At 48.6% G+C, this 24,319-nt stretch overlaps 2 protein-coding genes across 6 annotated transcripts in view; one reads left to right on the top strand and one right to left on the bottom strand.

Moving 5' to 3' along the window:
- The window catches only part of mark2b (MAP/microtubule affinity-regulating kinase 2b), a 63,289-nt gene extending 51,881 nt beyond the window's left edge, over positions 1-11,408 (top strand). For 2 of the 4 annotated variants that reach the window (XM_061235869.1, XM_061235868.1), the window contains exons 16-18: positions 268-294; positions 4,067-4,102; positions 7,697-11,408. In XM_061235869.1, coding sequence (XP_061091853.1) covers positions 268-294; positions 4,067-4,102; positions 7,697-8,153 — 520 coding nt within the window. In that variant the 3' untranslated portion in view covers positions 8,154-11,408. The remainder of the gene's footprint in view (positions 1-267; positions 295-4,066; positions 4,103-7,696) is intronic. The other 2 variants (XM_061235871.1, XM_061235872.1) reach the window with 2 other exon arrangements.
- A 1,671-nt stretch (positions 11,409-13,079) lies between these two features.
- On the bottom strand, positions 13,080-23,804 carry rcor2 (REST corepressor 2). Of its 2 annotated transcripts, XM_061235719.1 has the most exons (15): positions 23,677-23,804; positions 23,358-23,458; positions 21,662-21,696; positions 21,397-21,532; positions 21,021-21,077; positions 20,229-20,309; positions 20,005-20,057; positions 19,092-19,253; positions 18,477-18,601; positions 17,885-17,951; positions 16,992-17,234; positions 16,251-16,328; positions 15,724-15,781; positions 13,962-14,233; positions 13,080-13,533 (listed from the first exon to the last, which is right to left on the bottom strand). In XM_061235719.1, exons 3-15 carry the CDS (start codon positions 21,689-21,691, stop codon positions 13,180-13,182), a joined length of 1,716 nt encoding a protein of 571 aa, XP_061091703.1. In that variant the 5' UTR covers positions 21,692-21,696; positions 23,358-23,458; positions 23,677-23,804; the 3' UTR covers positions 13,080-13,179. The 2 variants fall into 2 exon arrangements, with proteins under 2 accessions (XP_061091703.1, XP_061091704.1); XM_061235720.1 differs by lacking the exon at positions 21,662-21,696.
- Between the last annotated feature and the right edge of the window lie 515 nt (positions 23,805-24,319).

The following is a 24,319-nucleotide window of genomic DNA, read 5'->3' as shown; positions in this document are numbered from 1 at the left end:
CAACAAATACCGTCACTAATCTTTGGTTATGTTAGTGGTTTTTGCGTGTACTAGAAGGTTTCACACGTGCTAAAGGTCTTGGTAAATCATGCCCTTAGTATCCAAGAAAGGCCGAGAGGTATTCCTAGGTGCGCACACACATTTTGGTGGGCAGATCTTCCTGTGAGTTGACATGGAACACACCCGTGCGTTTGCTGCGATGTTTGTGCTCACGTTTGTCTACATGTTTTTCTTTTTTCTTTCCTCCCTCCTTTTTTTTTTTTGTAGAAATTTCTCGCTCAGATTCCCCAGAAGGTAGGAAATGGCACCACAACCCACTTCAGTCCTTTATTTGCCTTCACCTGTTCCATTTTTCCCCTTTTTTTGGTCCTCTTGTCCCTCGCCCTGCTCTGATTTTAGCGGCTGTGGTTGGATCTTCGTCTTCCGTTTCGGTTTGTGTTGGACTGTTTGGCCGGTACTAACGTCCTCTGCCCCTGACTCACTCAACGCCAGCTCCCTCTCTCCGCACATATCGCCCATCCTCCTCTCCCCTCTTCTCATCTCATCCCCCACTCCATCTGTCCATATCCAACCTGTGCAACACCTTGTAGCACTTCCCACACTGGTGATGTCATCACCTGGAAAAGGTGTACGCTCCCTACACTGTACCTGTTTGGTTGTTGGACTGAGAGAATGTGACAAAGCCAACCCAAGAAATCCGCCGAAAACATCTCCCTCCCAACAGTCATAACCAACATCGTTGGATGGCAAAGTAGAACACCATTTCCTCAGCTGGGAGACACTGATACTTACTGACTGGAGGAGAGAGTACTCTGCCATGTAATCAAATTGCTAATTACCTTCAAATCTAAAATACGCAGTTCCAGCACAGCCGGGGGCTTGTGTCTCCGCTTTGCCTCCTGACTTAATAAAGTGGCTGCAGACGGGCACAGCGAAGCTCGTCGTGTCGCTCCGGTATAAACCCAAAGGTCTTTGCCGACCGACCGTCCAATGTGACAATCGCCGGTGGCAACGATCAGACGTTGCCGAGCTACGAACTGGTGAACTGGCCTTTAGAGCGCAGGATGGTGTGCAGTGTCCGTGTTGATTGGGCGCTTCACGCCGGTTCCCAGGCCTGAGGAGGGGGCTGAGGGGGCCGGGGGGGGGGGGTCTCGCGGTGCTCCTAACACTGCCGTCGGTGCTGGGGGGGGGGGGGGCAGGGGTACCTCTGTTTCTGTCTGTCTAACTCACCCGGGGACTCGCCGTGGCACTAAAACCTCCCCGCGTTTCTGCCGCTGTAACACCAGCCCGTCTCCTCCCCCGTCTCCTCCCGTCTCCTCCGTCACACCGCGGGGGGGGAGCGCGCGGCGTGTAGGCGCCCAGCCCCGCCGCCCGCCCCGTCTGTGGAAATGTGAGAGGACACCGGAGCCGTACCCCACACATCCTCCGCTCCCGGAGGAGCTGAAGCCCAAACGCTTTACTTAGGCCTGAACCGGGCCTCTCACCCTCCTCCATGACCCCAATGAGTTTCCATTCCCCAGCTCTGAGAGGGCTTAACCAGGCCTCTCACCCACCTGAATGACCCCAATGAGTTTCCATTCCCCAGCTCTGAGAGGGCTTAACCAGGCCTCTCACCCACCTGAATGACCCCAATGAGATTCCCTTCCCCAGCTCTGAGAGGGCTTAACCAGGCCTCTCACCCACCTCCATGACCCCAATGAGATTCCCTTCACCAGCTCTGAGAGTGTTAGCGGGAGCCCTCTCACCCACCTGAATATGAGGCCGGTTTCTCTTACCCAGCTCAGAGAGTTAGCAGTAGTGCAACTCTCGGGTTAGAGGACCGTTGGAGTCCTTCTGGAGTCCACCCATCCCAAAAAAAAAAAGTGGTTCAGCATCTCTGGGACCTCCTGAATGAGTGTCGAGCTGAAGGTGCCCGCTACACACAGGGAGTCAGTCGCGAAACATTCTCACAGCGTTGCTGCCATGTTGTTATTACATTGACGAAACATTCCAGTAACATTGTGAGAACGTTTTTGTGTTAGCTGGCGCCCTGAGTTCAGTGTTCACCCGCTGCCCCCAAACATTTGCGTACATTACCAGCTGACACAGCCCTACATGGGTGTTGTATGCACATTGGTCACATGGTGCGAATATTACAACCTCTCAATGTCCACCGGAAGGTAAGGTTACGGCTTGATCTCACAAAATATAATGTTTGAAATTCATTAGCATTCTGGCAGGTCTGCCAGGAATGTATACCAGTACTGTGTATTCAAGACTTTACTGCAAGTCTAAGGCAGGGTTTCATTTGTTAAGTGTTAAGATATTGTGTTTGGGACTAATTGTTAATATTAAGTAAATTCATATAAAAAGATTATACTGGTTTGAATAGAGGGAGCATATCACTACAAGATGTAAATTTACATGAATACATACACTAGCGGAGGCCACCATGATGTTTTTATGTTCCTTGAATATTTTGGTCAACCTGCTCCCCCTGGTGTACATGTACTGTATATTTTACGTCAGTTAACTTTTCGTCTTTATTTATTGAAGACACTCATCTGCGAATTTGTGACATGTTAAGCTAGTAGTATTCATTTTCTGGTTTTAGTTGTTTAAACTGTTTTTTATCGATGCTTTGTTTCAATCTGGAAGAGATACTTTTTGCGACTGCCTTTTAGATAGTACCCCAGACAAGAAATATATGAACATGGTCGAAATACAGAAAGTTATTATTTGGCCTGCTTGCTACTTGTGTCTTTAGTCTCACGTGACTTGGGATTGGTGTGATTGCTGTCAAGTGTTGCCAGATCAATTTAGTCGTGTTTGGTCCAGTCTAAATGATCATTATTCTAATTTTTGGTAAATTGTAGTATCCACATACTGACCACTCATGTCTCAACAATAACACTTAATCTGTCTAACCCCTCTGTGACATTGTTGTTCCTAATGTTGTGGCAGTATTATGCTACAGCTTCTCAGCAACATTGTTCGATGTGTAGCATTCCCACAATGATGTTGAGCCGTGTAGCATAATCAGGTTGGATTCTATTGAGAATGGAATTTAACATAAATTGAATCTGTGTCCATCTGCCTACCTTATCTGTTTATGTGTGTGTGTGTGTGTCTGCGAGTGAGTGTTTGTGTATGTGTATACAGATGTGAGTTGGAGGTGTGTGTATGTGTGCGTGTGTGTGTACAGATGTGAGTTGGAGGTGTATGTATGCGTGTGTGTACAGATGTGAGTTTGTGTGTGTGTATACAGGTGTGTGTGAGTGTGTGTGTGAGAGTGGAAGGTGGTGTGTGTGGGTGTCTGCACAGACGTGAGTGTGTGAGCGTGGGCGTTACCGCGCGCGGTGGTGGTGGGTTTGAGTCAGAGCGTGGGGGGGGGCTCTGACTCTCTCTGACTCCTCCGCTCCAGCTCCTCTCCCTGGCGAGCGCTCCTGCGTTACCGTGGCGCTGCGCTGACGCGGGCTCCTCCGACACCGTCACACGCGCCGCTCTGTTCCCGCTCTTAATGCCCGCCGCCCGTGCGCCTGCCGCGTCTCACTAAGCCCCGGGCTCGGGCGTACAGATTAAGAACCTTCTTCCACGTCGGTGTGGTAACAGAGACGGGCGCCACTAAAAAAAGGCCCTCCCTGTTGCCATGGCGAGACCGTAGTCACTCATCCGGCCTGAGCCTGTGTGGTTATCTGTGGTGCTAGCGCACAGCGTGTTAGCGGCACGACGCATTAGCGTAGCGCGTGTTAGCGTAGCGCACGTTAGCATAGCGCACGTTAGCATAGCGCACGTTAGCGAGCGCGCGTTAGCGGCACGGCGTGTTAGCGGCATGACGCATTAGCGTAGCGCGCGTTAGCGGCACGACTCATTAGCGTAGCGCGCGTTAGCGGCACGACTCATTAGCGTAGCGCGCGTTAGCGGAGCGCGCGTTAGCGTAGCACGGGTGACGCAGAGAGCGAGCAGCCGGGAGAGGAGCTGGACGGGCCTGGGGTGGTGGAGGAGCGTCTTAACAGAGCTGATTGGTGGGGGGAGACAAACGTCTAATCTTTTCACTGAGACTAAACTCCATTTTTTCTTCGAGGAGTCCGTATGAGGGAGAGGGTCGGGATGAGGGGAGCAGGTGAGAAAACTGCCGCACGACTGAGCCCTCCAAATGATCCCCTAATCAGCCAATGAGTCCGTTCCTCACGGACGTCTTGATTTGGGGAGAAAGGGTGTTCTTAATTAGGGGAGTTAATTTGGTCATCTGAAATCTGTGTGGTGATCCGCTATAACGAATGCCGTCCGGGTCTGAGATAATAATGTGTGTTTGTATGATTGTTAGCGCTGTCCATCTGTCATGTGAGAGGTTGGTTGAGACTGAAAAAGCTGGGTGTTATGACCTAAAAAAAAAAAGACCACATGTATTTCACAAGAGCCCCCCACCCCCCCTGTGCTGCCATTCCTCAATCCGGTCTTCATCTCACCCAGTGCCTTAACCCAGCCAACGCGAAACACGTTCTCACAATGTTGCCGGAATGTTTTGTCAGCGTTGTAATATTGCCACTTACGTGGCGGCAACATTGCGAGACTGTTTTGTGTGAGTTAAGTCTTCAGTCTTAAAAGTACACTGTGTGGGTGTCTGTTCAGTGGGCTCACTGGCAGTGAGTGAGTCACGCCGCAGAGTAAATCTGTGGCTCACTGTCTCAGGAGCAGTAGGCCCCTGTCTGCCCGGCCCCTGGCCCTGAAGTGCCATGTCAGTAGGCCCCCAAACTAGGGGTGTCCAATCCTATCTCGAGATCTCGATTGAAACACCATGATTGGTCAGTTATTTGAGTCCGGTGTCCTTGTGCTGGGCTAAAACTGAAACCTGCACCCACACCGGCCCTTTTGGGATGGGATTGGATGAGACTTCCCTAAGCCACCCAGTTTACCGGCCCTTTTTACATTACAGGCATTTGGCAGACGCTCTTATCCAGAGCAACATACAGTTGATTAGACTAAGCAGGAGACAATCCTCCCCTGGAGCAACGCAAGGTTAAGGGCCTTGCTCAAGGGCCCAACGGCTGTGCGGATCTTATTGTGGCTACACTGAGAATCAAACCGCCGACCTTGCGTGTCCCAGTCATTTACCTTAACCACTACGCTACAGGCCGCCCTCTTGGGATGAGACTGGATGAGACTTCCCTCAGCCACCCAGTTTAAGTGCCATTTCACCCCAGGAACATGGCCTCTGTGTCTGTGGCTGCAGGTGCCGTAGTGCAGTGGTTCTCGGCCGTGGGCGTGGGAGAGCGACTGTGTGTGCTGGTTTTTTGTCAAATCCATTCTCTTCATCAAAATGTGTCATCATTTTGTCGGTAAACGTATTTTAGCACAGTGCAGGTTCGGCCATTTGCTGTCTGTAAGTTCGTCATTTTACACAAATGGTTTCAGGTTTCCACAGGGGCCCCAACTGATTTTCGTCTTGTCAGTTTGTAATTGAATCGATTAAAAATGGAGCCGCTCTCAATTGGAATTACTTGCCATATTGTACGTGCAGCACTGTGCTGTAAATGACAGAATAAGTTGTTCTGACTGAAATTCCTGGGATGTGAGTGAGACATTTATTTTTATGACATACATGGTTATTTATGGCATAATGTGGCTTTAACCCTTTGATGTCTTTTCTAAGATAGTGTTCTAGAACTCCATTGCTTTCAATTACCAGTAGTGATCCTTGCATCAGCTTACACCTTTAAGGGTTGAAGAAGGCAAGTCATCCTTCAATAGATGTAAAAAATCTAATAACAATTAGTGTCTAATTAAGAATGGTTGGCAGATAATTATAATACAGAGCTGTTACTATAGTTGCAACAAAAACCAGCATACACAGTGGTTCTATAGAACCAGGGGCGAGACCGTTTTAGAGGGACCATAGTCCCACCAGGTGGTACCCCAACAGGTCTGTAGACCAGTCGACTCTAGCACAGTTAGAATACCAGGTGTCAGATACGTCTGTAATTCCTGCATGTAGTACGCTCTGGTTCTTACGGGGTGGGGGGCGGGGGGGGAATTAAGAAGGTAATCTTCCATTTTGCCTTCAGTCTTCCCTGCAGAGCTGAAAGCCGCTGTCCTGGATATAGAGTGTAGAAAGGGTCTTATTGTGAGATGACCGGCAATCTCTGTGCTAATCTGTGGTTTCCCCACTCTTAAGCTTGCTTAAATTTTTAACAACAGTGAAGCACTCTTGGGTAAGTCCAAACGGGAGCTGTGACTCACTCATAGGCAAGGTGTAGTTGTTAAGGAGGGTTGGCGTCTACGCCGGTTCCTTTCTGTACTGCAGAGAGCAGTGGAGACTGCTCCATACCGGCAGTCTCGAATGCTGGTGTGAGATCTGTGTATCCAGCCTGCGCTTTGGGAAAACGTGTCTTGTCACTATCGCCTTTCTGATTGACGTATGTGGGTGCGTGTATTCCTGGGTGTATTTGGGAGATGTTTGCGTTTTGACTGCACTTCCCCCCCTTATTCTTCCTGAATGCTCTGAAGAGCTTTTTACTCCAGCTGCAAAATGCACCCTGTGGGGCCAACCTCAGATCTTCTGAGAGAGAAAAAAAATCCAGATCATTTCAAGCCAGCCTCGCCTGCCTGTGTCTTGCAGCGGGGCTGTGTTTTTAAACTTTAAAAGTCTGCAAGTATGACAGGGTATACAGTTTGTACGCCCAACTGAGTCATTTTCATCTGGAGCAGAAAGCTTTCGTTTTTGCACACAGACGCTTACTCTTTGTCCTTCTCTGTCTTTCATCTTCTCTTCCCCGACCTCATTCCATCTCCTCCCTGCACTCTTCTACTTTCCTCTGTCATATTCTTTCTTTTCGCATCATTTCTTTGTGCATGCCATCCACTCTGCTGTGCCATGTCATGCATTCTCTCAATCTCTCACGCTCACTCTTGCTCGATCTATCTGTCTCTCCGTCCGTTTCATTGTATTTTTCCTCCCTATTTCTCTTGCTCTCTCTGGCTCTTATACCTCTATACATCCTTCTCTCCCACCCCAATGTTCCATTTGCACCCCTTACCCGCCCTCCTCTTCTCCTCCATCTCTTAACTCCTGCCTCCCTCCTTCCGTTTCATCGTCTCTCACTCTCTCGCTCCCCCTCTCTCTCTCTCTCTATTTCTCTTGCTCTCTCTGGCTCTCGCATCCCTACACATCCGTCTCTCCCACCCCCAATGTTTGCACCCCCCTCCCCTTGCTCCTCCTCTTCTCCTCCATCTCTAAACACCCTGCCTCTCTCCCTCCCTCCTCCCCCTGCTCCTCCTCTTCTCCTCCATCTCTAAAACATCCCGCTCCCTCCCTCCTCCCCCTGCTCCTCCTCTTCTCCTCCATCTCTAAACACCCTGCCTCTCTCCCTCCCTCCTCCCCCTGCTCCTCCTCTTTTCCTCCATCTCTAAACACCCTGCCTCTCACTCCCTCCTCCCCCTGCTCCTCCTCTTCTCCTCCATCTCTAAAACATCCCGCTCCCTCCCTCCTCCCCCTGCTCCTCCTCTTCTCCTCCATCTCTAAAACATCCTGCCTCTCTCCCTCCCTCCTCCCCCTGCTCCTCCTCTTCTCCTCCATCTCTAAAACATCCCGCCTCTCTCCCTCCCTCCTCCCCCTGCTCCTCCTCTTCTCCTCCATCTCTAAACACCCTCCCTCCTCCCCCTGCTCCTCCTCTTTCTCCTCCCATCTCTAAAACATCCCGCTCCCTCCCTCCTCCAGGCCGATGCTGGGCGGCACCGGGGACAAGTCTGAGAAGGGCCCGGGCAGCGTGCTGGGCTCCACGGGCGACGAGAACAAGGACTCGCTGTCCTCGTCCTCGCCCGTGCCCGGCGGCACCCCGCCGCCCCAGCTCTCGCACCACGCCAAGGACTCCAAGCCCCGCTCCCTGCGCTTCACCTGGAGCATGAAGACCACGTCGTCCATGGAGCCCGGCGAGATGATGAAGGAGATCCGCAAGGTGCTGGACTCCAACAGCTGCGAGTACGAGGCGCGGGAGCGCTTCATGCTGCTGTGCGTGTCGGGGAACCCGGCGCGCGACGACTTCGTGCAGTGGGAGATGGAGGTGTGCAAGCTGCCCCGCCTCTCCCTCAACGGCGTGCGCTTCAAGCGCATCTCCGGCACCTCCATCGCCTTCAAGAACATCGCCTCCAAGGTGGCCAACGAGCTCAAACTGTGAGCCCCGGAGAGAGAGAGGGAGAGAGAGAGAGAGAGGGAGGGAGAGAGAGAGGGGGGGAGGGTGTATTGGAGCCTGCGGGACAAGGAGTGGGACTGGGGCTTTGGGGCGAGGAAGAGGAGGAAGAGGAGGAGGAGGAGAACTGGTGGGAGGAGGAAGAGGAACAGGACTGAACCGGGAGGAAGGCTAGGAGACAAAAATCGTAGGAAGAGAAAGAGGTTTGAGGAGGACTCTGCGAAGGAACTGGGGTGGGATTGTCGGAAAGGAGTTTGTGTAGGGAGCTGGAGTTTTTGGGGGACTGTTCTTCTGTTTTTTTTTGTTTTGTTTTTTTTGTTTCTCCCCGTTCCCCCTTAAATTTTCGTTCTCTTTACCTGTGGTGAATTTTCTTGTTATTGTTGGTTCCCAGATCACTTCCCTTACCCCCCTCACACCTGTCCTCAGAAAGCTCACAGGTGAACGGAGCGGATGGCCTTCAGCTCAGAGCTCCGGTGGCGACAGACTGTGAGGAACCCGCAGGGCCCCCGCTTACCCCCCCAGGCCCAAACGTCTCTCCCCCCTGCGGGTCTGTCGCAGGCGGAGGGAGGGAGCCACGCTCTGTCGCTCTGGTTGTACCAAACAGTCGAGTGTCTCACCCTGTGAGGAAGGAAACGTTTCCACCTTAAAAACCTGTCGCTCTCTGATGATGTCACACTGTCGTTCTGCCCCCCTCCCCTCCCCTCCCAGGTTAAATTCTGCCACAGGGGTCAAGTTAGAAAATTAAGTAATTAAGGGCCAATCGTGTAATCATTGGTGGATTAACTGTAATTTAGTTGCCGGTAGGTCTCAAAGCTCTGCACTGGAATCGGTCTTGTTTGGTTGCCTTTTCTGAAGAAAACGTGAGAATGAGAAGCTGAACGATTTTCTTTTTCTTGTTCCGTTTGGATCGTACCTCGCCTTTGTACAGAGAATGTAAAGCAGAACGTGCCTCCCAAACCATCCAAAAAGAAAGCTAAGCAGAAGTATGACTATTAAAATATCTATAAATATATGAAAATATTTATCACTGGAAAAGACAGAATTTCTTTCATCTTTGACATTTTGAAAATGTGTTGACTTGAGCCCGCTCACGTCTCTCCTGGCGGCCCCTACTGGTCACGCGGGAGAGAGGACGAGGTGTCCAACCACAAACGCCCTCCTGCCTCAGAGGGGGAAGAGACATGGTCCCGACGGCGTGCAATTCTGCCCCAATCATCATTATTATCATTATGATTATCATCACTTATTTTTGATAGGAGTATTTAATATTGAGCATGGGAGTGAACTTCTGTTTTTGTACTTTCGACAAAAAAAAAAAAAAGAAAAGGCCACCGGCCTCACAGACATATCTTTTCAACAATGATTGAATGAGAGCAGTAAAATAGAATTGTAATCATAACCGTAATAATGATGATCCTAATTGACTACTGCTCATTTGTTGTGTTGTTTAGTACTGATTCTTTTTTTGGCGTTATATTGTTATTAAAAAGATACTGCTTTCGGTTAAGCACTGCCTGAAGAGAGATGCTACAATTATATTTTATTTTTTGCTTTCCGGTCTCATTGTATGAGAATACAGGCATCGACCCCCCCCCCAACCTGAAATGGATTTTGGTATTTAAGGAGGGTGTGTGTGCAAGCCAACCCAACAGACTCCGCCCCCCCCCCCCTCTAGAACCAGCATGCACGCACACTCTGCTGTCCACAAAGCATTATCTTAGCCCTCTGTTCCCCTGCACATTAAGCTAAACGACTGCTCGCCAACACATTTCGTGACACATGAAAATTTGCATGGGCATAACTCGATCACCTCTTGTGTCATGGTGAAGTAGTTGTGTTCTGAGACATTGTGAATCTTAGCCTCAAGGTGTGTGACCGCAGTTATATTTAAGTCTAATTCTCCCAGGGGCGAGTGTATGGTACAGATCAGTTCGGACTGGGTGGGGGGGGGGGGTCCCTAGCGGGCTGCCCCCCCCCCCCCCCCGAGGATGTTTGCGTCTTTTACGGAGTGTATGAAATTATGCAAACGAGCGGTGTTTTCAAAAACGCACTGCAGCATTGTACTGTAACGCTTCTCATCGTTCTATCAAACTAAATGCAGAAAGATTCCCATAAACACACACACAATGTTTTTCCACATGGCAAAAGGCATTCTCCGGCGGTCGTCGGTATGTTGAATGGAGGCGTCTGGGGCAATACAGACATGCGTGCGCACAGAGTAAAGCACTGTCACTGCTGTTCTGGGAGGATCCACGTTCAGCCTGAGCCGGTACAGCATGAACTTATTGCACTGGCTACATTTCTTGCTAAACGTTCCCTGAGAAAGAGAGAAAGAGTGTGTGTGTGTGAGAGAGAGAGAGAGAGAGAGTGTGTGTGTGTGTGTGTGTGGGCTTGGAACAGCGGTGATGGTCTGGAGGAGCTCCTACACAGTGCTTCCTTCAGCTTGGCGTGAATGGGACGTGTGGTCTGCGACCCGATTGGCCGGCCGGGTCTCGGGTGAGCAGCTGCAGGCCGGACGGTCGGCCATTTTGGGTCCTATGCATTTATCCCCTGCATCCTCCATGTAGCTGTGAATGCATGCGCTGTGTAGCGGGTGTCTTACGCTGGTCAGTTAGACTGTGGATATTCCCCCCCCCCCCCCCCCCAGTCCTCCAAACGGTTAGTGTATATGCGGTTCAATAACCTTGATGAGACTGTGTATGTGTGCGTGTCTGCGTGCGTTTGCACTTCAAGCCCGGACCTTCCCAACACTACTGTGCGATGGGTGTCAGAAACCACGTACAAACAGCAGCCAGAGTGGGGAGCTGCTCACAGCCCTTGGGTGTAAAATGGGAGTCCGTCAGCAACAGCAGCTGGAAGGGAGGGGCAGGGCTGAGGTGTGTGACCTGTAGTGCAATCCGACGGTTTTTGGGGACACCTGTGCACACCTGTATATTTTTATCTTTGAGATTTCTTCTCTCGTTTTTAATATGTAATATCTGTCGTTCTTTCAGATGATTATTGTTTAAGGTGCTGGGAATCCGATTATTGTGTTTTTCTTCAGGGTTGATTTTTTTTTTTTTTTTCACATTGTTTTTTTTTTTCATTGCTGTAATTTTCAATGATTTCTGTGTCATAGTCTACGTGGCTGGCTGGGGGTGGGAGGGTGACAACTCAAATGTATTATTTTTGTTCTTTTTTGTGGAAAGAGATGATCAATTCAACAATGATAGTAATAAAAACAAAATGGCATTAAATTTGAAACCGGCTGCGTTCCATGCTTTGCTGTAGTTCTGCAGGTTCTCGTGATCTACCAGCAGAAGACATGGGGCTCATTCAAATTGCTTATTTTCCTCCTAACTTGTCTTTTCCTTGCTCCTGACCTGCAAATCGATCCCAGATTCACCATCTTTAAGGACATTCCAACCCGTTATATGTTCTGGGAGTTAGAAGTAGAAGTTAGGAACTCCCAATCTTGCCTTTGAGTAAGGAAACGGGAGCGCATCCTTTGTTTTTTTTTTTCTCGCAAAAAATGTGATGTATAAATGATCAACCTGTGGATCCATCTCTCTCCAACTGACGTAGCTTCGAACTGACGTTTGAAGGAGCAAGGACATTCCATGTGCCTAATTCAAGTTCTCCATTTCCACGTCTTCTAGCCTCTCCCGATGGGAGGAAAATAAGAGAGGGAAAAATAAGCCATTGGATTGAGTCCATGAATAAGATGGAACCTCAAAACCTTTGGTCGGATACGGATAAGAAACTTCCTGTGAACCTCATGAGAGTTTCATTGTGATCTCTTGCATACATACGCCCCCCCCTTCCTTAAAACCAAAAATAAATGACATTCAGTAGATATGACAAATTTATCATGCACTCAATCACAAGACATCTACCCGATTCATACTTCACCACAGCTGAGTCTCTCAGTGTGCATATAACACTGGAATGGAATTTATTTCGTTTTATAAATCACTGGTCAGAATCCCTCCGATGTTGTCACAAACATTTTTTTTATTCTAAAAAAAAAAAATCTCAAAAATCACAAGTAAATCCAGTTTAACACATCTTACGAACAAAGGAAAATAGGAAATAATTTCAAGTGTGACTAAGGATCTTTAGCGTTACGCAGTGTTTGGCTTCTTTGTTTTGCAGTTGTTGAGGCTCGAGCCCTTCCGGTCGAACGCTCACGTTTCCTCAGTCTAGACAGTGACACTACACATCTAATGGCATCTAAAGTACCTTGACACGGAGCTTCTCTTGGTATCACATAATTGCGTGCCAGTCTTTGGGAGAGAACGTGATCCCTCTTCCTTTGGGACGGAAGGACTGCTGTCCGGCTGACTGACAGAGCTCCTCCATGGAAACCTGTCCGTCTCACAGTTGGAAGGGTTCTGATGTTACCATGGAGACAAGCGAGGGACAGCTCAAGTCTGTTGCCATGGCATCTTCATTATCAAAAGACATCCAGTGTATACAACCCCCCCCCCCCCCCCCACCCCCACCCACCCCTAATTTTGGCTCCTTTTCTCCCTTTGCTATGGTGTGGGGTGGGGGGGAGAGAAGGGAGAAGGTTCAGAGATCACTGGGAGCACTGGGAGCACTGGTTATGAGAAGGGAACCTGTGTACCCGTTGTTGCCATGGAAACTATAGGCGTAGGTGTGTTCTGTCATCTCCCCCCCCGGAGACCCGGATTGTGAATGTTCAGCCAATCCTGCAGCTGACCGGTTTTGGCATGGATGGAGTCAGGAGGCGACCGTTGTGAAGGAGGGTAGGTTTCCCCTCGTGCTGTACGGGTGCAGACTGGGGTGGGGCTCCTGAACGGGGAGATGAGCACGTGCAGCAGGGACAGACCTGCATATAAAATGGCAGACGCTGTAGACGGGTACTAGAGAACATCACCGCGGCCAGGCAGTGGCGTTACTGTTGCTGCCTTAAATGTCGTCGGGTACGAGAGAACGCTACCATTGCCACGTCATCCTCTCGCTTCAGTCCTCCTGGACGTAGCGCCTCCCCTCCCCTCCCGCGCTCTCCTCAGAGTGAGGCAGAGGGATCCACCTTCAGGCCCACCAGAGAGGGCGGATGCTGACCCACGGAGGAGGAGGAGGAGGAGGAGGAGGAGGGATTCAGCCCGGAGCCCAGCGAGTTGCGCGCCCCCTGGTGGAGGGTGTTGGTGACCGCAGGGCGGATGAGAGGCGGAGGGGGGTGGTTGTGGTGGGTGCCGGTCTGGAGGGGGCGCGTCTGCAGGGGCGGAGGCTGACGGAGCAGTGGGGGAGGCTGGGAAAGGGGAAGGGGAATGTGGGTTGAGGTGGAGGTACTGATGGTGCTGGTGCCATTAGCGGGGGAGGTCCCGGTTCGGGGGAGAGGGGGCACTCCACCAATCTGGTCCTGAGAAGGTAAAAGAAAATGGAGATGAAACAGGGTAATGTAAAAGAGTACAAGAATTCACTAATTGTATTACATTACAGACACTCTTATCCAGAGCGATGTACAGTTGATTAGACTAAGCAGGAGACAATCCTCCCCTGGAGCAATGCAGGGTTAAGGTCCTTGCTCAAGGGCCCAACGGCTGTGCGGATCTTATTGTGGCTACACCAGGGATCAAACCACCAACCTTGCGGGTCCCAGTCATGTGCCTTAACCACTGCATTTGTTTTATTTTTCCCCATTCTGCTTTCACTGCCACTAATACTTGACATTTTATTCCGTTCCTTGCACACCGTCTCTGCCTCCTTTCTTTGCTGCGTCCATTCTCAGCGCCCAGTACCACCCCTTACTCCCGTTCGTCCACGTCAACACGTCTTCTCCCCGCTCACCTCGTCCTCCTCCGTGCCTTCCGACGTCTCCCCTGCCTCGGCGGCGGGGCCCTTGGCCTCGGCGGGGCCCCCGGCCTCCTCGGGGCCCCCGGCCTCCTCGGGGCCCCCGGCGCGCTCCTGCAGGACGTCCTGCTCCGCCTGCCACTCCCGGAGCACCTCCTCCAGGTTGAAGCGCCGCCGGTAGCTCACCAGGAAGGAGCTGACCTGGGAGACGGTCTTGTTCCCGATCACGTCCGCAATGGCCGTCAGGTCTTTGCCGTAGCGCCTGATGGCTGAGGAGAGAGAGAGAGAGAGGAGGGGGGGGGAGTCACGAGAGCACGCCCCTCAGTCCCGCACCCCGTGATTATTGAGCGACGACCCGGGACTCCACTCAAATATAATCACCACGGCCATCTTGTGTCACAACAACAACTCGAGTAGCCCAGCAGCAGCAGCTGTAGACCCATCCCACAGCTGCTGCAACAACCTCAGCCAAATTCAGGAGGGTGCCGTGTAGCGCCAGTGTACCAAAATGCAGTGCGCTGCTCCGTCTCTCGATTATAACCCCGCAGAGGGCTTGGCCAGGCACTCCATCACCCGGGAGGGCCGCTCTTGAGTGATGGCGCAGGGCACGCCCTGCTGACTGATGGGCGGATGAGCCTCGGGCTCCTTGCTGTCGGCCTGCTTGAGAAACACCCCATCGCCGGGACAGGACTGCCCATATGTGGGGAGGACGACTGCTAATCCAAGTAACGGGCGACCGCCGGATTAATGAATCGCAGGATCGAAGGACGGGGAGCTTTTTCAAATGAGAAAATAAAGCCTGGAACTCCTCTGGACGTGGACCCATCTGCTAGACAGAGTCTTTTTCACGACCAGTTAAGTCTTCCTCGCAGTGTTGTCATCGTTCCAAATTAAAGGAAATAAAACTGTTTGCTTTTAAACCTCGCAAAACACAACTGAAGCTGACAAATGCACTTTAGTTGAATTCATGCAGCCCTTTGATTAAGCAGCGAAACTCATTATCGCGTTACAGGCCTAATGCTCTGTAAACACAACCCAAAACATGACAGAACCGTGGGAATAGACAACATAAAAAGCCAGACATAAGACTCGCAGTGCAACAGGCCAATTAGCCCATATCACACGGGGCGTTCTGCACAACCGTTCAAAATGACATAACTATGGCATTCTGACTATTTACAGTGCCCATTTTTGGCCTATGGTTTACAGTTTTTTTTTTTTTTTGTAAAGTTTACATAGCCAGTGAATAGACAAGCTACACATGTCACAGCTTCAAATTAGCATTGTGAAACAAATATTTCTATTAATTTGGCAGTTTTACTGTTGTATGCAATGAAAATACAATGATAAATGTGGGATAGGCTGACTGATGGTCTAACTTCTGGTAAATTACATTTCTTTGGCTGAATATTATAGTGTTTGAATCATTAACTATGCCATGTCCAAGCCATCCATAATTATTCCACAGATGTAGACCCTAGTCTTGCTAACAGAGATTAACCCGTGGGCAACAATACAAACGAACTGTGTCGCCCCCATGGGGCTCCTGGCCCGGATCGCCACTGGCTTGACTATAGGGAGCATCGCTGCACTAAGAACAACCGAACAAACGGTCATTTTCACACCCGATCTTTGCAGAGCTTCCAGAAATTCTATAAAATGGATGGGGGAAAGGCAACGCTCATACACTGCTCTGAAAACCGTAAGTTGGATTAATGGCAGTCTAAACAGTGGCACACAGCTCTTCACAGACTCTTACCCTGCACTGCCAGGAGCTGCTCGTCCGTGGTCCAGCGAGAGTTGATCTTGGGCGTTGGCTGTGGGAAGAGAAGATTATGAGAGTGAGCCCAGAACTGCTCCCTCAGGGTTTTGGGGCCTCTTTCCGGTTCTTTCCCTCTGCAGGGCTGGAGCCAGGCTCACCTCACGAGCGCAGGAGGCGCTGTTGTGGCCAGCTGAAGGAATAAACGGCTAAACGCGGCACGTCTCCACTGCTGACTGGTGAATAAGCCTCAATTATTTCACAAAAACCTCACTGCTGGACTGCAGAAAAACTTGTGGTCCAGGTAGGGCAGATACCAGTACCATTCAGTGTGCGGCCATGTTCTACAGGTTTGGTAGTCATGGAAAGCAATGGAAAGAAATCAAGCTCACTATACTTGCGCCCAGTCGGAGTTGGCCAAGCTCTAGCCCTGTAGCAAAGGAGGTAATTTGTATGAGATGTACATGTGCCTTTGTCCCTCCAGCTGCAGCTCCAGCTGTCTCTCTGCTGTCAGGGTGTCGGCGTACCTCAGACGGACGCAGGGTATCGATCCCTCCATCCAGGCCGTTCTTCAAGCTGCTGTTCACCTGCTTGATGCTCTGCACCTGAGACCAGCAGAATTAACGTTCATTAAACCAGAGTCACCACCAGAATTACTGCAGCACTGTGGTCAATTTCCCTGTGCTCTTCAAAACGATTTTCTCTGGTGCACAGGACATTACATTACATGTCATTTGGCAGACATTTTTATCCAAAGCAACATACAGCTGATAAGACCAGGCAGGAGACAATCCTCCCCTGGAGCAATGCAGGGTTAAGGGCCTTACTCAGGGCCCAACGGCTGTGCGGATCTTATTGTGGCTACACCGGGGTTTGAACCAATGACCTTGCGGGTCCCAGTCATGCACCTTAACCACTACAGGCTGCCAGACCCTATTGAAACTCAGAATCCCGTTATTACCCGGACCCTTTTTTTTTTTTTTTTATAGATATTTTTTAGGCCTTTTTCAGCTTTATTGGACAGTATATAGTATAGAGAGACAGGAAGAATGGGAGCGAGAGAGAGGGGAAGACATGCGACAAATGTCGGACGGTCGGATTCGAACCGCCGACGTCGCGGCTCGCAATGAGCATGCGGTCAGTGCTCTACAGGCTGCGCCACCGAGACACCCCTTTTACCCGGACACTTTTAACCTTGAAACTGACCTGAGAGACGGAAGAGAGAGAGAGGGAAAGGAAAGAGAAGAACAGTAATATATGGGAGTTACCCGTCTCTTCAGAGACACCAGCTGGGTGTCCAGGTGGCGTATGGACAGGCTCCCGGCGTCGGGGGCGGTGGAGAGGGTGCTGATGTCGTCCTGGATGAGGTGCATGCCCTTCGGGGGGCGCCGGCGAGCTCGCAGGGGGTGGTGCCGATACTGACTCCCCTGGCTTTCCTTTCGGACCGGGCCCGGTCTGCCCGGCACGGCCTTCTCCGCCACCCCCACGCTGCTCACGTTCTGTTTCGGGGTCTGGGAGAGGAGACGCACGTTTCGGTGCTTATAAAACCACACGACGTACGTAGCCAGTGTAAAAGCAAAACTACAAATAGTCAAGTGCGCTTTCAACAAGTAGCAATGTACAATATTGTGTTTCTGAATGCCTGGGGCAGCCTGTAGCGCAGTGGTTAAGGTACATGACTGGGACCCGCAAGGTCGATCCCCGGTGTAGCCACAATAAGGTCCACACAGCCGTTGGGCCCTTGAGCAAGGCCCTTAACCCTGCATTGCTCCAGGGGAGGATTGTCTCCTGCTCTTAGTCGAATCAATTTATTTAATAATGAAAAAATAATAATAAATAAATTAAATTAAATTAAAATGAATACATTTTTAAAAAATAGGCCCTGGTCCTTATCTTTGTTGTGCAGGTAGCAGTTGAAATTGTACTTCCCTCTAGGGTCTTTCAGCACACTTATCCCTGGTTATGGGTATGCACTTTGCACTTTGTTGTACGTCGCTCCATTAATGTAATGTAATCAACTGCAAGTCGCTTTAGATAAAAGCGGCAGCCAAATGACATGCAATGTAATGTAATGTGCTATGTAATGACTTTTTACAAAGTCACAAATTCGCAGTGCTGGTGTTGAACTAGAAATGGGTTGATGTGGCTTCAGACGGCTCACCTCTTTCTTGGTGTCTACTTCAAAGTCAGTGTCGCTCCCTGCCTCTGCTTCCTCCATGTCATCATTGCTGAAAGGGGGGGGGGGGGGGGGGGAGGAGAGAAACTACTGTCAGTTAAAAGTACAACAGGTAAGATTTTCGTGTTAAAACATTGTCACAGGACCATTGTAAATCCCTTCCCATCATTGAAAAAGGCTCACTGACATGTGGATTCACCTTCCACCTGTGTTTAGTCCTTAAATTCGGGTTTCAAAATATACAGTTGATGGCTGACACACTGTACCAAAACATTGTGTAACTGTACAAGAATTCAAGTTCATAGGTTTAAAATTGGTTCTAAATGCCACAGCCAATGGCATTTCAACATCAGCGCATTTGCAGAGAAGTGGGGAGGGTTTTTGTTGCTGCTATTCCTCTCTTGACCATTAGAAGTGTGAAATTAGCAATTGTACCTAGTGTTATTGACTGTGCAACAGTATCCCCATCCTGCCATCCCTGATCACCCCTCCACACCTCCCTTCCGTTCCCCCTCTTCTTTTAATCTCCTTTCTCCCCATCTCTCCACGTCCACACAGCACCTGCTCTCTCTCTCACCTGTCGTCCTTCTCCCTCTTGCTAACTAAGCGTCGTGCCTGTCTGTCCATCACGCTGGTGCGGCTCCGCGTCTTCTTCCAGGAATAATAGTACTTCACCAGGCTGGAGATGAGCTTGTCCGGCAACTGGAACACACCAAACCCATCTCTGCCCGTCAGTATTTTCACACGCTGTACCAGTACAATACATCTCCAGGGTTACGCCATTCATCTCTTGCCATTAGTTTATGCCCTCAAATTATTCACAGATTAAAAATGAGCAAAGAAAGCTTTATAAAATAGACAATACAAGTAAGGAGTTATAAACTGGACAGGTAACTAGCTACATCGTATGCTCAGTTTGATTTCAAATGGCAGCATTTTGCCTGGGCTCAGGTGTGGAAACTGAGAACTCTTCGAGGGTTCTGAATTTCTGTATGTTTGCACTAGGACTCGGAACTGTACTGTCCTCTCAGGTCCTCTTGGCACTTGTTCTTGTGTTTGATTTGCACTTTGTTGTACGTCGCTCTGGATAAGAGCGTCTGCTGAATGCCACGTAATGTAATGTAATGTAATGTAATGAGACGGCCATTGCGAAACAGTAACTTTGTGGTCAGTGATTTCACGTCCCGCTCACCATCTGCTGTATGCGGTGGAAGCTCTTCCCGTGGAAGCCGAAGGCCTGCTCAAACAACACCTTGTCCTCCACCGTCCACTCCTCGGGGAAGGGGGTGAAGTTGGCCAGGTCAGCCAGGGACTTCTCCACGTCGTGCTTGTGCCACAGCAGCATCCCGAGAGCCTAATACCCGGGGGGAAGAGGGTCAGACGTGAACACACCTCACTGCGGTCATCCGAGGGGGGAAATTCCTGGAGTCGCAAAGGAAAAGGGCTGCCATATGTTTCCTCCACACATGAACTGCAGCCAGCTGATTACACTAATTAGTTCTACCTCCTGGCTGAAAAAGTGTGCCAATTAGCAAATCGAGGTGATTTGATCAAAATACTTTTTTACTGGTAAAAATACAAATACTCTTTACTGGTGCTCATACACTCAGTCTGTGTGAACAGGATAGGCCTGAGAGAATATTGAGAACAGGAAAAGGACTACTGTTATGCTGCCATCTACACAGGCTGAATATTTGCTAAGTTCATTCATTCATTCATTATCCTAACCCGCTTATCCTGAACAGGGTCGCAGGGGGGCTGGAGTCTATCCCAACATACATGGGGCGAAAGGCAGGAATACACCCTGGACCGGTCGCCAGTCCATCGTAGGGCACACACACCATTCACTCACACACTCATACCTACGGGCAATTTAGACTCTCCAATAAGCCTAACCTGCATGTCTTTGGACTGTGGGAGGAAACTGGAGTACCCGGAGGAAACCCACGCCGACACGGGGAGAACATGCAAACTCCACACAGAGAAGCCCCGGCCGACAGGGATTCGAACCCAGGACCTCCTCGCTGTGAGACGGCAGTGCTACCCACTGCACCATCCGTGCCGCCCCTATTTGCTAAGTTGTAGGATGAAAAAGCTGAACATACTTGTTCCATGTTGTAGCCGTGCTTCTCCTTCGCCATCAGAATGTACTCGTCCACTGAAGCGAAGAGAAGGAAAAGTCTGAGAATGTCCAACTACAGCCCGGTTTAAGTAGTAATACCATCTCTGTTCACATTTAACAGAGCTATACGGTTTATTTAATTTAACTTCTAAACTACAAACAGGGACAGTGAATGGAGATTGAAGTGAAAATACGGCCATTTCTTACACTTGGCGTCGGTAACCTGGACATTCGGAGACCACACGAGCATGCTCCTCTGGTCCTTCTCACTGTAGCGAGCCAGGCTGTCTGTGGACACCGTAACATTCATTCAGACCCCTATAACGCACAGTGAGGCCTCCGTGCTCTCAGGTCTGCTGAGGTTTACATTCGGTTGTATTTTTTTCGTGTGTCGCTGCAAGTAAGGCAGGTTGTGATCCTGTAATTATGTGATCCAAAGTACTTGAGATTTCAAAAGTATACTATGTTTCACAACGAGACTAAATATGCCTTGGGAGACCTTGGGGCACAGTCTTCAGACACTCAACCCACACTGTATATGAATCCCCATGTGGAAAGGGTCTGATTCCCCACCACTGCATCCACTGCACTATGATCCCATCTCTATCTGAAACTCTGCTGTCCCCATTTGAATAAAGAGAGGGGAGGGGAATACATTAAAAAAGACTTATAATGCCACTTCAGGCTAGAAATAAGCTAATGCGAACGTTTACATTTTCAGTTCACTCACGTCCACTACATTCTTTCAGGTAAATAACACGTCAAATATTTGCACACTCAAAGTACGCACTAACACATACAGACTACTCTCACAACAATTACTCTCAAGTCACACAATGGCATCACAATTCACAACCTCAAGTGCACCTTCACTCCGAGACCACTCTAAGAAGGGGAAAATGTTCAGCCTCCGCTACCATGCCCCACCTATTTCACTCAATTCCTTTTTCTTGCCTTCCTGTATAAACCTTATTTTGCTCTTTCCACCTTCTGACGTACCTGGTTTAAACTCTGGAATCTGGGCCTGGTAGTTCCCTCCAACCCGAATCATGCTGTCTGTGGAGAGGTAACGAGCACAGATTATTTACTCTAAATAATGCACAGGAAAGATGCCAAGGATTGGGGAGGAGTAGAGAGGGAGAAGAGAGGCATTAAAGGAAGAGGTTGCGTGGAACAGAATAAAGAGAAGGATGTCGGATGAAACGGGTGAGAGAACTCAGAAAGAAACAGTAGTATGAAGTTACAGTCCTGTCTGTGAGCAGGAACACTATATAGTACTGTAAGTATGTATAGTACCAGTACAGTAGAAAGTATTTAACAGAGTATAAATATGGTACCGCTACAGCTGAAAGTAGTAGTCCATGTAGATCTTTACCATGCGAGCGTTCTTCATCACTGCTGTCTTCCTCATAATGCTGGCTGCTACCGTTGGTGATAGTTTTGGCTCTGCTACGGGACAACACCCCGGACCCAGACCGCTCCATCACTGATGCCATGCCTGCCTGATGAGACTGGCACATTACCAAATTAATTTGTCATTTGTTTGCCATATGCTTATAATTACACATTCTACAATTGATTTTTTTTTTTTTTTCAAAATAAGAAACAGGTAAAGGCAAAGGTGTTCAGGATTAACACACCATTATGGGATTTGAACCCAAAATCTTCATGTTGGCTGCTCCAGATAACACACGAAGAGAAGAAGAACTCAGAAAGCATGCAACTGATAGCACTGTTCTTTGAAAACACAACAAACACATTTAAAAGTACATACTACAAAGCACTCAAAAGTGGCATAACACAAACTCAAATGAATCATTCAAAGAAATAACACGCACCACCAGTCTGCATCACTGGTGACACCATCACTGACTGATGCATCACTGGTGACCACAGCTGCTGCATCACTGATGACCCATGTACATAATTGTTTTAAGGGAAACATTTTTCATTGTTAAGCCGATGAAGTGATGTTTTTTCTGCTAAATATGACCAGACGAAACGAACAGAACAGAACAACCTTTACGAAGCAAACCTTCTCAATGCGCATAGAATCATTCATATGCCGTGACTACATGGGAATTACTCATTGTGAAGGAACCTAGGGAAGCGAAAATACTACCGTGGGTAAAGGGTTAAGTGTGCTCCACAGTAAATGGCCAATACTGGCTGCCTAGTAACAATCGATGCACATGATAGCCTACATAGCCTTTCTACGGATTGTAAGACTGGAAGTAAAATTGCCTGACATCGACCGACAAGAACGTCGGCGGCTGTCACTTCAGCTCATCAACCAAGTTTTCAACGGTTTGTTCTGCAATCGCACAGCACGTTCATCAGTTGTTCCGGCAATATTTTAAATTGAACTTTCGGTAGGTAGTGGAACAAGACGCCCCATCTACTCTCCCATCCACAAAGAAGAACGGCGTTGACTGTATAGTCCAATACGAACTCGCTAGTTACAGCAACCAGATGTAGATGTAGCAAATGTCTGCTGGCTCTTTGTTAAATAATTTAACAATTGTGAATAATTTCGGTACCAAATACTCGCTTCAATAGAACAATACTCGACTCCACCAGATGGACGTTTAACTTTAGTGTTGTAGAATGCAGGAGCTGTCCATGTTTCAAAACATAGGCTACTCAGGGAAAATAAGCTCAAGCATTCACAGAGCTAACGCTACACATCAAGCAAAATCCTTTCATACAAAGCAAACGTAAACGTTAGCTAGGAGGGAAACAACAATCTAATAGATTCTCCAGAATTTAAAGTGTCTTTGGGCAAGCTACACAAAGCGGAAACAATACAAAAACTTTTACAAGTTACTAAATGAAATACAAAATTGCATTCAGTTAATACTTTGGCTGATGTTAGCAGAATACAAAAAAATACATTCAAAAGTTGAACAAACGTCAGTATTCCTACGCAAACAAAAACGTTGCATATCCGTATTGGTAGCAAAGTAATTGCAGCCATTACTTTCCGGTTTTTTCAGCTAATACTATTTGATATATATGCTAGAAATGTAATTTGCAACAAAGCAGCAACATAATTGCCAAAGTTTAATTAAAACTTTGAATGCTACCATTAAATAGCTTACACTTGTTACCATCATTGTCACAAAATGTAAACTACCAAACTCAACTAGCCATCATGATCTTGCCAAGTCGAATTCAACATTCATACGCTTTCGTAGGCCGATTCATAGGTTAGTTAACATGAAATACTCTACTGGCTATCGCATGGAAACCAACAGTCCAACGTGTGTCTGGACCGGCGTGCCAAAAATAAATAAATAAATAAATAAACAAATATAATCTTTCCATTTTATTCACCTGTGCCCCTTCAGTCTCCTTCCTTTCTTCTACGAACGGCAAAGGGTCAAGTTAGGATCCTTTTTTGTGTGTAATCGCACAACTGGTAAGTTAGCCTACTCCTGTAATTAATAAGAAATATATTAACGTTAGATAACGTTACCTAGTTGAACGTTAGCTATGTTAATAGCTAGCAAGCCATCAAGCGAGCTCTTCAATCTAAATTTAGCAATCACGCTATGTAGGTAACTATCTATATACTTGGTCCAATAATACCCTAGTCGAAACCATAAAACTGTACTGCGACCGCTGAGTTCACAACAGTAGCTATTCACTTAACTTAGCCTACTATCGTTCTAACACGTCTCCATACAACGATCCAGGCTTGCATTAAGTGTGTGTCGGTCGGTGTGTGTGCTTGTGCCGGGTAGCCTCAGTACATCCCACGTTCACACACGGATTTTGCCCCCGCCGCCTGGTCTTCCGTCTCCTCAACTAACTTCTATGTCAAAAAAGTAGTCCCCACTGCCCTCCTATCCGTGCACACTCAGTCAGATCAACAAAGAATACAGACGTGTCGGCTATTAATGACATATTTATGTTGAGGCGACGGAATTTAATGTCGGATCTAGGCGCCTAATCGCCAAGCTGTTAAAAAAAAAATGCTATGAAACGTTCTATTAAATGTATCGACGAGACGGGAATTTATTTTAGATTACCTAACGGATTGATGTTGTATATGAGAGCCTCGGAAAGAGTCAATTAGGCCAACTTTGCTAAATTAATTCTAATCAAAAGTTCCCGAGCCCCAGCCACAGCATTGAGCCGCAGGTCTGGAGCTACATTTTAGTGTGAACGCGAAGGGATTCATCAGATGTGCATCGCTGTGCTGAGGTCGTCCAGACTTGTACTAATGTATGCAACTCGGCAGAGAAAAGAGGGAGAACTCACAATTGCTATGTGCGTTAATGTTAATGTGTGTG

Source organism: Conger conger, chromosome 3 (genome assembly GCF_963514075.1).
Source record: "Conger conger chromosome 3, fConCon1.1, whole genome shotgun sequence".
Classification (NCBI taxonomy): Eukaryota; Metazoa; Chordata; class Actinopteri; order Anguilliformes; family Congridae; genus Conger; species Conger conger.
The sequence above is the reverse complement of the archived record's forward strand: the minus strand, read 5'-3'. Positions and strand labels throughout refer to the sequence as shown.

Coding starts and splice junctions, on each gene's coding strand:
- rcor2 (XM_061235719.1), bottom strand. CDS start 21,691: ATGAAGATTTTGGGTTCAAATCCCATAATG. Junction 15,782..16,250: donor ATACCCTGCGTCCGTCTGAG/GTACGCCGACAC, acceptor CTCTTCCCACAG/CCAACGCCCAAGATCAACTC. Junction 13,534..13,961: donor AAGGCACGGAGGAGGACGAG/GTGAGCGGGGAG, acceptor TTACCTTCTCAG/GACCAGATTGGTGGAGTGCC.